Source organism: Schistocerca nitens, chromosome 5, assembly GCF_023898315.1.
Source record: "Schistocerca nitens isolate TAMUIC-IGC-003100 chromosome 5, iqSchNite1.1, whole genome shotgun sequence".
NCBI lineage: Eukaryota > Metazoa > Arthropoda > Insecta > Orthoptera > Acrididae > Schistocerca > Schistocerca nitens.
In genome coordinates this window covers 205,172,359-205,186,495 of record NC_064618.1, presented here as the reverse complement: position 1 = coordinate 205,186,495, position 14,137 = coordinate 205,172,359, and the positions used below count along the sequence as shown (strand labels likewise).

Genomic DNA, 14,137 nt, shown 5'->3' with positions numbered 1-14,137 from the left:
CAGATCTCCGACATCGCTGTAACCAACGACGACTGAAGAGCATCGTTCAACGTGCCAGAAGTGCAACCTTTTCGCAAATTTCTGCTGATATCAATGCTGGGCCATTAACAAGTGTCAGCGTGCGAACCATTCAACGAAACATCATCCATATGGACTTTCGAAGCCGGAGACCCGCTCGTGTACCCTCGATGACTGCACGACAGAAAGCTTTACGCCCCGCCTGGGCCCGTCGACACCGACACTGCATGTTGATGAATGGAAACACGTTGCCTTGTCGGACGAGCCTCGTTTCAAATTGTATCGAGCGGATGGACGTTATTGGTTTAGAGACAACCTCATGCATCCATGGAGCAGGTGACTGCTCAAACTGGTGGAGGCTCTGTAATGGTGTGGGACGTGTGCAGTTGTTGTGATATGGGACCCCTGTTAAGTCTAGATAAGACTCTGTCACGTGACACGTACGTAAGCAACATGTCTGATCACTAGCATCTCCATTGCGCATTCCGACGGACTGGGCAATTCGACAATGCAACACCCCACACGTCCAGAATTGCTACGCAGTGGCTTCTGGGTTTAAACACTTCTGCTGGCCACCAAACTCTCCAGATATTAACGTTATTGAGCATATCTGGGATGCCTTGCAACGTGCTGTTCAGAAGAGATCTCCGCCCTCTCGTACTCTAACGGATTTAAGGACAGCCCTGCAGCATTTATGGTGTCAGTCCCCACCCACTACTACTTCAGACGTTAGACGAGTACATGACACGCCGTGATGCGGCACTTCAGCGTGCTCGTGGGCACCTTACACGATATTAGACACGTGTACCAGTCTCTTTGCTCTTTGATGTATTGCTACAAGCAAAAATTGTTTCGAATTAAGTATTTAGAGATAGCGTATATGTTCATCTGATCTGTGGTAAGATCGACTGCGAGGTAAAATAATAAACCAGCACACTCGTTCAATTAAGAATATAATCATTAGGAATGATCTCTCTAATTTTTTAAATGCCCAGCTATCGTAGATTGACTGCGAGAGTGAAAACAAAACCACACGTTCTAACAGCACAGCACTTTCTTACTCGCAGAACAGAAAATCTATGCATTGTTACTTATAAAAAAATACAATCTAGGTCCTCTGAATATTTATTAGAGCGTCGCGGAAAAAATTCGAAGGAAACTGGTCAAGTACTATGAGATTTTTGCTAGCAGAGTTTTCTCTTATACATTTTACATTTATATTCATATACCATACATATTAAAATACGTATAGCTTACGTCGATATAAACATTTATTAGAACACTGTGGAAATATTTGAGGCAAACCTGTCACGAACCATTACTCGTTCTTGCTAACTACATTTCTCCTTATAGCAAAATATGTAACCCCTGTCCGTCTGAATGTTTATTAGAGTATCATGAAAACTTTCTGAGATTTTTGCTAAAACGCTTCCTCTTTGTATAGTACCATCATATTTATCTACCATATTGATTAAAAAAATTGTAATCTATGTCCCTCCGACTGCTCATTAGAGGTAATCGATCGTGAACTTTTCGAGACTTTTAGTAAGAACTTTAAACAACGACTAATGAAGAATGAAAACGCACAAATAAGGCTTACTATAAGATGAGTTCCTTGTTAAAATCCCTCTAGTTATACTGGTGCTTCATCTTACAAAGTGATGAGTTGTTTCGTCTGCGTAGGTGATTTATGCCCAACTAATATTACTGCTTCAAAGCCGCCTGCGCTTCCACGTTGTAAGGTTTATTTCAGCATTCTCACTTTCTTATTTTCTTGTATTTTAAAATATTAACATGTTATGACCCGTTTATTCTGTGCCTGGTATGAACATGGAATTGTATAAGAGAAAACAGTAACCAGAAATTAAAACAAATACTTTGATTATGTCAAGAGTAAAGTAGGACCTAACTGCTGAAACTGACCAATTACATATTAAATTGCAAACAAAATCTAGAACCCAAAGCGGAATATGGCTACCGGTATAACGAGTTACATATTCGCCTCGTTGTAAGCAGTTACAGCCGGCTGGTCAGACTGTAACTGGACATCCACACTCTTATGAGGAAAAATAGTCACACTGTTTAAAAGTGATGTGCCTGTATCTACACGTTCCAACCATGGACTTTTGGCAACTCTATTCGCCAGAGAAAGAAGCTGCATGTCATTCCACTTCGCTCTCGGCTTGAGAGAACTACATCTCTTGTGACAGGCAGCAACATGATACACCATGGACGAGTAGCGGATTTTACAAACTGGAACTAGTTGTTTCTCACTTCCAGATGTTCTTGTTCCACGACACTGTATTTGAATGAGAGGTACAAGAGATGTGTCTTGGACCATCACATAGATCGAATGATTATTGATTGTTAGGTGGTGGCTGGTTCTGGCTGCAGAGTTGTTTTTTGAGGAGCTACACTGTAGGTTTACCAGTACCGCTCTGAGCACAGAGGCAAGACTGATTACTCACAAACGTTATTTACTATACGATATCTTCCATACGGTTCTTCGACGATAGGGGCCCAGGAGCCGGTCGCGGTTAGTAGCACAGAACCATCAAGGCTATCAAGATCGCTATCGTATACGTACTGTATCGAAGGCGCGAAGTAATTAAGAATGTTACTGTGAACCACGGATGAAGGGAAATAGGTAGATTTCATTTCCCTAGATTTCCAGGCAAGCGTTTGAAACAGTGCCTTACAGCAGCAGACCTCTGCATATGGACTAGGTTTCCAGACTCGAAGACTTCTTAATTAATTGAACTCAGTACGTTGTTCTGGACATCAAAGACAAGTCCACTGTCAGGAATGCCGTAGGGAACTACGATAGGACTGCACGCGGTCTCTATAATATGATGGATAGCGTGAGCAGCAATCCCCGACTGTTTGGTATTGATGCTGCAATCTATAGAAAGCTGTCGTCATTAAGTGGCTGTAAGTGGATACAAGATGGCTTACAGTCTCAATCTGCTGTGATGCTGGCAGTGTACTCTAAATGTATTCAAGGTAAATTAATGTAATGTAATGTTCGAATTTTGTATTAGTGGTGTGTTGCTCGACACAATCGTTTCGATTAAATATCTGGACGTAACGTTGGAAAGTGACATGAAATGCAATGAGCACGCAAGGTCAGTAGTAAGAAAGTCGAATGGTCGACTACAGTTTATTGGAAGAATTCTAAGTAAATTTAGAGTATGTATGAAAGAAACCAACTGCACAAAAATTGTATGTCCCTTTCTTGAGCTCTGTTCGAGTGTTTAAGGACACCAGCGGGTGAGGTTAAAGCAGGACATCGAAACAGTTCGGATGTATGCTGGTTGGAAATATAGTTATTAGGTTCAGTCAGCACACGACTATAACAGAAATGCTTTGTGAACTCAAATGGGAATTCCTACAATGAAACTCCATTCTTATCGCGAAACACTGTTGAGAAGGTTTAGAGAAGTTGCATTTGCCTCTGACTGCAGAACGATTCTATTGTCAGCAATGCACACGTCGCAGAACGACCGTAAAAACAAGACTAGGGAAATTAAGGACTCGTACGGAGGCATATAGACAGTCTTTTCTGTCTCGCTCCCTTTGTGAGTCGGACAAGGTACCCTATGCACTGTATGGTGGATTCTGGTATATATACTGTAACGGCCTAGAACATAGTCACAGCCCAGAGATGTAACTAGCACACGCATGGAGAAACGACCTGCCTGTTCAGATGCAGCAAGGCGTAGCCACACCCATCTTAGGCGTATCAGCGGCCTGGTACAAAGCCTCCAGGAAGCTTCTGGGGTTTGACGCGCCCACTGTACGGCAACAGCCAGAGCCCAGTCACTGGCCGGTGTTCGAGACGTTATAAGGAAAAACAGAAGCGCAGCTCCTTCGAAATAGCACCCTGACACTGAAACGTCCCCTTTGAAACAATTATACTCGACTGTCCTTAAGCTGACACACAATATTTTGTTAGCGCAACGCAATCTGACTTTCAATAATCCCTACAAAAGAATGGGCCCTGACTAACATTAAACTATACCTTTCACAAATCACTTACCTCACAAAAATCTTCGCTACTCAAGCTACTGCAATACAGCAAGCGCCACTACTGCCAGCTAAATAAAAGATTCAAACTATGGAAGGCACTAACTACTGATAGGGATAGTTAGCAAATGAAAGATATTAATAGAGAACAAACAATGTATTTACCTTGATAGCATCATATATAAATATAGCAGTTCATGACAAATTTCAAAACTCCGCCATCTCTCTCCCCACATCCATCACTGCTGGCGGCTCACCTCCAACTGCGCAACGCTACGCGCTGTTCACAGCCAGCTGCCTAACACTACAATGGCGAGTATTACAACAATGCAAAGCAGCCACAGACTGCACACAGCACAGCCATCGATTTTCATACAGAGGTGGCGTTACCAATAAAAAAACCTAAACAGCCTACTTACATAGCCCCCATGCTACCCACAAAAAATTTTACAAATTTTTTTGGGCACTGGCCAATACATATTTGTTAAAATTTTTCATAATCGTAATTACAATAACAAAGAAATCAAATGCACACACTTATTGATACAATGTTGGTCAAAAGCTAAAATTTTCTCACAGTCCATAAAGATAGTCCTGATCATTCATCATAATAGTAATTACAGTTTTTTTTTCACAAAGTCTCTTTAGTAAAAGAAATTGCACACAGAAGTAGTGGATTTCCATGCAGTCTTGAAAAAGTAGTGTTGTCCTTCCAATGGAAAGACAGTGCTGACTCTTGACATGCTGACAGGTAATGGGCCACAACAGAGCAAACCCACAGCAGAGTGATTCGACGTTTTGAAGAACATTGGTAGGTAGGTCATCACAGAGCAGACCCACTGTAGTCCTGGTAGAGATTACGGTATTGGTGGGCCACCAGAGGTGCAGACCCACTGTAGTCCTGGTAGAGATTGTGGTAAAACCCACGGCCCAGCCGTGCTGGTTATCAGCACAGCAAGGGCCATTTTACAGCGTGATCATTCGTTTGCTGATTTCTTTTTAAAATACGCAAACGAATGAGAGCAACCTACAGAGAAAGAGATATGAAAAGTGATAATACAAGGCGAACTCAGTACCGCCGATCATCTAAAGTAAACGAAGGAATTTAGCACTGAACTGCACAGCTGTTACTGCCGCGTACATGTTGGGCATGCGTATGAAACTGAACTGATAACATCGCCCCTCTCTATGCCTAATTGTCAATCACTTCGTTATTCTGATCGTGTACCTCATTGCAGTCTACTTGTACTTCTGTTACAGGGTGCTCTGGTTGGCAGTCTGTTGGGTATGGCGGTGGTGGCAGTCATTATGTCAGGGGCTCAGAGCGCCCACGCCATGGGCCGCATGAGGTACCCCTCGCTGCCTACCTCCGTCGAAGGCTGCCCTGACAACTTCACATCGGTCATCGAAACCGTCACACCGTCAAGTACTCCAAGGTAAGCCAAATACTGCAGATAGGAGTTTCGAGTCGTGATGGCAGAAAAGGATTTTCGGTACAGGTATTGGCTAACAGAGAGAAGAGATGTCGTGCAGTTAAGTTTCAATAACGTTCTGTGCCACTTTACTCAGAAGAAGAGGTCCCCGGAGCTGGAATCGACTTTTTGAAACCATATGTACGGTTATGTAGGATAAGATCCGAGGTGTAACACACCCCAGGCATTCGCCATGGTGCGAGTAATTGACAAAAAAAAATTTGGAATTTTGCCTGCTGCTGCTGATGATGATCGTATGGTGGGGCAGTTCGGCCGCCGTATTACAATGACGCCACTTCGGCGACTTGCTTCGTCAATGATGATGGAATGATGATGAATGACACACAACATCCAGTCATCTCGAGGCAGAGAAAATCCCTGATCCCGCCGGGAATCGAAACCGGGACACCGTGCGCGGGAGCGAGAACGCTACCGCAAGACCACGAGCTGCGGACTTTGGCTGCTGATCAGTAACACTGAAAAAGTTGTATTGCATAGATTGGTTGAGTGGTGCATAGGGTATGATGATAGCTTTATAAGCAGAAGGTGGGTGGTATAATTCATGCCATATGTAATAATTTTTTTAAATTTTAAATCTTTCTCAAAATGACTTGGATCATCATTCTTATTCAAAAATCGATTTAAAAGTAATTTTTTATTTCCATTCCTTTGAAGCATAATTTTAATCACAATATCAACTTCTTCAATTCCTTCATTTTTATTCATATCATATTTTCCAATTGAAATGCTTGTTCTTGTGTTTTTAATTAATTTTATGTATTAACTTCGATTTTATTTCTTTTATTTCATCACCCTGTCGTTTCATCCACATTATTGCGTTCACTATATCTATTTCTCGTTTTGCTTGAATTTCGTTTTGCTTATAAACCCTTCTTTCATTTAAATCTTCATCTGCGTTATTTTGTCGGTCGTGCAATAGGCATTTAGGTTATTTTTTCATTGTTTTTATGATGATTACAGTGCAAAAAAAGTACATCTGGTAACGAAAAATACATTTTTCACACCATTTCACGGTCAATGTAAATAGATTACTTCGTCTTTTTGTTTCATAGCTGGTAGATCTCAATTTTCAAATAATTGAATATGGTAATAGATAAATATAATTAAATTCATATGCACAAAATTTTCGATAGGAAAAAGAATGATATAAAGAAAGAAATGAAACAAATGAAAATCATACTGTGATTAGAATGATGTGGCAAAGGAATAGATTTTAAAAAATCATTTAGACCAATTAATTGAATCAATATAACACTCAAAGTCATTTCGAGAAATATTGAAAAATAAAAGAATTTATTCTATGTGACGGGATTCGACCCAAAAACCTTATGTAGGTGACACTTTTTTCCTACATACCGCACCCCACAATCAAACTGTATGTAATGACTTGTTTAATGGTATTAAGGATCACCCAAAATTCCGGAATTTTTCTTCGTTAATTACTCGCAAACGAGGATCCACCAGGGTGAGTGGCTTCAGGTGTGATACCTGGGTTCCTAACCTACACCACAGTATCTTTGGTTTAAAAAAACTGATCCCACCACTGTGGACCTCTCCTTGTCAGTTAAATTCCAAACCCGTGTGCAGAGTGCGATTTTGCGTGTACGTGTCTCAGTGTTGAGGCTGATCTGTCCGTCGAAAGGAGGTGTTTGCTCGATGCCCTCTAGGTGCTATCCCTTCCTTAAATAAAACGTGAACACAACACTACACTGTTTGCAGGTAGTCATGACAATTATCAATCATCAATCGCAGCCCCTCTATAAAATTGAGTATTGTGCGGCAATTCGTTTGCTGCATTTGAAGGAAAACAACGGTGCAATCATCCACAATAATGCAATGGAAGTATACGGCAAATAATGCACCATCAGATGACACAGATTAGGCGGCGCAAACTACGCTTCGAAGGCTGTTAAACAAGTCTGAAATGACGATGAACTAAGTGATAGTGCCTCTGCCTGCATAAACCCAGATATTACTAGAGGAGACACTGCCGTTTGAATACTGGTGTTACATAGTCTAGACAATAAAGGAGAAAAAGAAACTTAGTAATGCATGAAGTGTTGTGAAGCCATCGTACAACCGTATCATGAACTGGTACTGAGAATTTTACGCAGCCAGTTGTTAATGTGTGACATTTTTACCACAACATAATCCGGGACTGCGTTATCCCATTATGTGAATGTACCTGCGTTAGGGTGTCCCTAAATTCGAATTAGTTTTTATTTGAACGCATACCCTCTTAATTTATTTGTACGATGCCAAAACAACTATATGTAAAATTTCAGAACCTTAGGATGTTGGCAAATCGTGCCGACTTGCATTGAAACATGTCAGGTTGGCTGTACTTGGTAAGAATGTCGCGCGCCCTCTTGTCGGTGTGTCTCTAACATTGTTAGTCTAAATTGTTGTCAATATGTGAAAATGTCGGTGGGATTACGTAGTAGTTCTAAAACGCGTATATTTTCAATAGGTGCGGTAAAACATCAGATGAAAGGTTCAAAACGTCCATCTAATGGACAAGTTCTAGCAGTTTTATTTTATAATATCCAGGAAGAAAATTTAACTGTCAGTGAAATCGCAAATCTCACTATTTGGGAATGTATGATCTTTTGGGAAAAGGCGCGTATACCTACCAAATCTGTACCTAAGTGTGTGAAGAAATTAGTGAACCTATATCAAGTTTGGAGGGAGTTGCAAAAAAATGCACAAAAAACCCAAAAGCTATTTGAGCAGCGCCGACAAGAGTTTGTCAACAAGTTAGATGATTTGTTCGACATTGCACACGCCGATACACTTCAATTAATGAAAATAAATGAAGATAAAAATCTTTTTCCAGCGACAGAGAGAGCAAGGTCGTCCTGGTCACTTTGCTAGAATGGACAAGAAACTGGCTAATAAAGAGGAATGGTCGCGCATCAGAACTATTGAGGAAGAAAATTGACGGGCTAAATATTTTTCCACGTCAGCTCCTTCGACAGCATCTTATGAAGCATTACAAAATGACTCATCTTCAGATTGTAATGAAAATGAGATGTATTTGCAAGAAAATTTCACCACTGTGATTAAGAACGTAAAATCTGGAACCAGTAAGACAACTAGGCGGAAAAATTTCATTACTCCAAAATTAGTAGCAGTGCTAGATAGGCGTCAGTTGAGTGTGAGATATTCAGTGTATATACCTGAAGCTACCATTGAGGCACTTGGAAATAATACTGATGAATTTCCTATAAGTAAGTCCTCTATTCAAAGAATTCGTACAGAGAAACGGAAAGAGCTTGCTGAAGCTATAAAAGTTAATTTTCAAAACGAGGTGCCAGATGATGTGACTGTTCATTGGGGTGGCAAACTGTTGCCTACCACACATGATCGGGAAGAAGAACGTCTTCAGATAGTTATTTCATATAGAAATAAAGAGCACCTTACTGCTGTGCCAAGGTTGGAAAACTCTTCAGAATGTGAACAAGCTGGAATCTCGAAGACAAGGTGGAGTTTCTTTGTTGTGATAGTACGGCTTCTGTTCCTTGGCACCAACACGTGTATGAACTAGTGTTGAAAAACGTGTTCCAGGTAAAAATCAGTTCGGTGACAACAAGTCCTGATATTCCACTCGTCAAATAGTTCCGAGAAAACTGGAAAAGTATAGATCCAGATAACATACAGTGCTACAAAGAAAAGGTCGCAATGCACCTAGCTGTTTCAGAAATTGACAATCTGCTTGAGTTTTACTGCACTGAACTGACAAAAGAAATGATCAGAGATGATTACAGAGAGTTGATAGAGCCTTCTGTTATATTTTTAGGTGGAGATACAGACAGAAAATTCAAGATACGGCCTCCAGGTGCCATACACCAAGCTCAATGGATGGCTAGAGCTACATATTCCCTAAAAATATCATTACTTTGTGCTCAGTTAAAAATTTCGAGCAAGGAGAAGGTAGCGCTGTTTACGTTTGCCTGTCCATCGTGACATCCTACATCAGGCCATGGCTCCAGTGTATTTTGGCATCCTACCAACATTGTGCTTTCTGAAGTTAATGAAGGCATACAAAAAATAGATAAAGGCATCTCAAAAGCAGCTCTACAGAAGATAAGCCAGCATTTATGGTATTTGACTGATAATGTTTCTGTCTTGCCACTGTTTGACGATGATGTGGATCTAGAAACTGTAGCGGCCCCACCGTTTAAGACAGGGAAAGTTAGTTTTGTGCGATATTCTGAGCACAAGTTACAGCCAGGTGCGGACCGGATTGCAGTGGGTTATGCATACCAGCAGTTGCGAAGGAAAATAGACGCCACAGGGGCGTAGAACTGCTGGAGAGGGCACACACAGCCGTTTTCATGGCGCAAGTCGCAGGCAGAAGGGGCCCACTGGCCAACCTAGTGTGTTATGAATATGTGAGGTTTGGCAAAACAGAGGCGCACAGCCGAGTATAAATAGGTGCCGTTTTCTAACGAGATTCATTAAAGTGTGGCAGTTCTCCTGGACGGCGGGGCGTGTCCACCACCAGCTTCACACAGCAGCAGATGGAGCGCCAGAATTCCAGTTCACGGTGGGTCGTAGGTTCGACCTTCTGAGGCCGACGCGGGGTCCATAGCCAGCCAGCCGGCGGCAAGACGCTCCTCGGCTCGCTACCGAGGGCAAGCGTCCTGGCTTCCAACACATGCTGGCGACATTCAGGCGACAAAACATGGCGTGGACCATCTTACAGTTGCCAGCGGGCCGCTCGGCGGCTCCTCGGCGCAGCGCGGAGGCAACGCTGGGGTGCTTCCTCAGCATTACAGGGCCCTGTGACGAAGACCAAGAGGAACGAGGGCACTGTAGCTAAAAAACAATAAATCACTCGAAAATCTCTCGCTGAGTTTTAATACGGCACCTCCTGACACCCATCCACTAAATTTGGTGTCGTCCCGCAACAAAACAAAACTAAAAATGGTTGAAAATGTAACCAAAGATAATTTGTCAGCTCATGCTAACCGTTACATCCTTTTGAAGGAAGAACTTTGTGGTCCATTGTATGGTGCGTTAAATAAATAAATAAACAGAGACGTCGTTTCTTTGGTTTTCTGTTTACATCACAATTTTGTTAAATGTTAACATTCTCCACGAATGTCCTGTCATGTGGTCAAACAATACTTCCTTTCAAGAAACTAGAAAGACAGTTTCAGCTCTGAGATCAGTGAATGATACAGCTGAAAGAGCGGTTAAGTTGATGCAATACTTTTATAGTTTATTCTCGGTTGAGGAGGAAAAAAAATTTTGTTATGTTGCATACAAGAACACCAAAAGATTTAAGCTGACTGCAGAAAACAAACTTTGAAACGAAAATGTAGAGACTAATCTTTTTACATGTCAAATAGCGAATAAATACGATTTGAGCAATTTGGTGTTTTATTTACCAAACAATCATTAAGTTCCAGAATCCCTCCATTCTCACATAGTAAGAGTTTTCAAGTCTCATGTTTAGTGCAAGTCGGCACATGTTATAATAATTTAATTGTAATAATATTTAGTATTTGAGTTATTAAGGTCAAATAGAAAAAAATAGAGGGTATGTGTTTTCGATATCACGAAAAAATCCCCATTATATCTTAGGACACCCTAACCTATGTACGTATGTATGTATGTAGGACTATGTAAATATGTATGATCCACATCTCCTAAGTCACTGGACTAACTTCAACCAACTTGGTATACATATCATTTACCATCTGCAAATAATCGCTGGGCAGGGGTAAGTAGCACCAACCAAGCAAAGGGATGGGGGTGGGGGTGAAAAAGCATTGCTGCTGCGACGTGTGAATATCCATATTTTACTCATCCAGTATTTGATAATGAGAGCATTTAAAGAGTTGCAAACAAACGTCATGCATAATTTCAAATCTTTACAATACTTCTTCTCGTTGGCAACCCCCACAAAATTATGAAACGAAAAAAGTTAATCGCTCACTATATTTCCGCTATTCATGCATAAAATATCCGCATGTGGCATGACGGTTTAATTTATTACATTTTTACTACTACCTGTATTCGCGACACATTTTGTGTACAGTATTCGCATAGTCCACTGAATGTACCATCAACATTACACCATTCTCCGACACATAGTTCAGGAGACATGACATCATAAACACTGAGATGCATGAAAAATTTCTGCATCGTGAAAGACGTTTAAATTTATTACTTCACTGCTACGAATTCTATTCGCAAAACTTTTCATAGACAATATCCACATATGTCGCTAAATATATCTACGAAAATATATCACTGTACGATCCATAGGACACGAGACACGCCGTCAGATACTGAGGTGCATGGAAAACTTCTGGAGCGTTGTCGGAACAATCTTGCCAAGACGTGTAAAGCCCCAGTTTCGGGTGCGCTTCAGAACTTCCGATCTCCCCCGATGCGATTTCATTGTTTTTGGAGCCCTGAGGAATGACACTAATGGTCGTCGATTTGCTCCAGACGAAGAGGTGCACGCATGGAGACAATCACGGTTCCGTAGGCAACTGCAAACATTTTCTCCATGAAGTCACTGACCATCTTGTCTCACAGTGGGACAAATATATTAATAGTTACGGTGATTGTTTCTGAAGTAATGAACAGTTTACTGACCTTTTTTTGTCATCTCGCATTTTCTTTTTGGACTGCCACGTAAATTGCTAAGGTCTCCTTATGTCACGATGGGAGATGAATAGGGGTGGCAACATCTGAAGCAATATTGGACTGTGCTGGCAGATTTGATAATCTTTCTGAAAAAGACTGCACCAGTTGCAAAATTTCCAATTTAAAAAAAAAAAAAAAAACAAGTTTATCCCATTGACTGAATTTCTTTTGTCACCAGAATTCGGGACAGTAAAAGCATTTTATCGTATATGCTTTCTGGTGCGGTCGTCCAAAATTATTTTTAATTACTCTGAAAAGTTTCTGTTCTAATGGGTCAGGAAACAATTTATTTTTGCTTGTCTGTTTCGGAGCCCTTGAAACAGGCGCAGCCGAAGGTTCAGCGATAGCATTTGGCGAAGGCGCATCTTCGTCCACCATTTGAACTTACAACTTACTGCTTTTATTCCTGTGTTGCAGTGATTAAAACTAACGGATAATTCATTGTAAATTTTTAGTAACTCGGAACTGTTCGCTCCCTCAACTGAAAATATTCAGAAAGAATTTTAATTTTGTATTATCTCCGGATCTGCCGCCGGCCGCTGGTGGCCGAGCGGTTCTGGCGCTACAGTCTGGAACCGCGCGACCGCTACGGTCGCAGGTTCGAATCCTGCCTCGGGCATGGATGTGTGTGTTGTCCTTAGGTTAGTTAGGTTTAAGTAGTTCTAAGTTCTAGGGGACTTATGACCTCAGCAGTTGAGTCCCATAGTGCTCAGAGCCATTTGAACCATTTTGAACCGGATCTGCCATCCTGCAATTTCAAGTTTTCCAGATAGTTGTCCTTTATGCTCTTCCTCTATGCTCTTCCAACGTTCTGAATCTCCTTACTTAAAACGAAATTTGTATAAATTATAATACTATACATAAATTTCACATAATTAACATGTATCTAGGATCAGGAACTCAAGCCATTCACTTCACTTGGTCATGCGTTGATTGCAACCACTATTTGTGATAAGAGTGGCTATACGCTACTCGCTTAGAAGAGAGTTCATGAAATAATTAACAACTGAAGACTGGATGGAAATCAGTCAGCAGTATGAGAGTAATGCCAGTTTCCCTTATTGTGTGGGAGTCATTGATGGGAAAAAACATCAGGTTTACGAAACCATGCCGATCGGCGAGTGAATTTTTCAACTATAAAAATTATTTTCGATTGGCTGAACATCTGTGTCAGATGGCAGTTACACTTACAGGTTCATTGATATGGGAGGCAACAGCCATGTGTAAGATCCAAATTTGTTCAAAGGAAGTTTACTTATAATCATTAAATTGGCCGCACTCGAAACCTGTTCCAAATTGTGTTACCGCTATACGTCTTCCATTTGCATTTGATGCTGGCGGGGAATTTTCCCTTCTACAGTAAATATTTTCAGTAAAAAACCTGGTGTGGATTAACAAGAGCTAGTCATTTTGCTGAATGCGCATTTCGCAATTTTGCAAGCAAATGTCGGATTTTGCACCGGCTAGGGGATGTGGGTGTTGCGTTTGTTGAGATTATAGTTAAAACATGTTGTATAGTTCACAATCATGTGAGCATTGTTGGTGGTTACAACTCTGAGCACACTCTGACCCCTCAGTTGATAAATATGTCTGCATGTGGCACTAGAGGCGGCGAAAGAGCAAAAATGTATGGATTAAAAATCGTAGGCCAACATAGCAAAATACCTTTATTAATGACTGTTTCAGCACATTGGCAAGACATTTCAGATATAAAATACAGTAAAGTGCATATAAGAGGTGATCAAGAACAAGACACATTTAATAATTAAATTTCCATTGTAACGTACATATCAATATAATTATTTTATTATATTCGGTGTTTATCAGCTACCAGATATTCCACTTGGTCATAATCTAATGACTTACTCTCTCACTAAATTGCAGAGTCGGTTCAGATCAGCATATTATGAAGATATGTAAAACCTGGTGGCTGA

The 14,137-nt window shown here is 41.0% G+C and overlaps 1 protein-coding gene across 1 annotated transcript in view; it reads left to right on the top strand.

The window, feature by feature from the left end:
* Nucleotides 1–14,137, top strand: part of LOC126260856 (sodium-coupled monocarboxylate transporter 1-like) — a 92,468-nt gene that overhangs the window by 67,270 nt on the left and 11,061 nt on the right. The window contains exon 11 of the mRNA XM_049958269.1: nt 5,305–5,480. Coding sequence (XP_049814226.1) covers nt 5,305–5,480 — 176 coding nt within the window. The remainder of the gene's footprint in view (nt 1–5,304; nt 5,481–14,137) is intronic.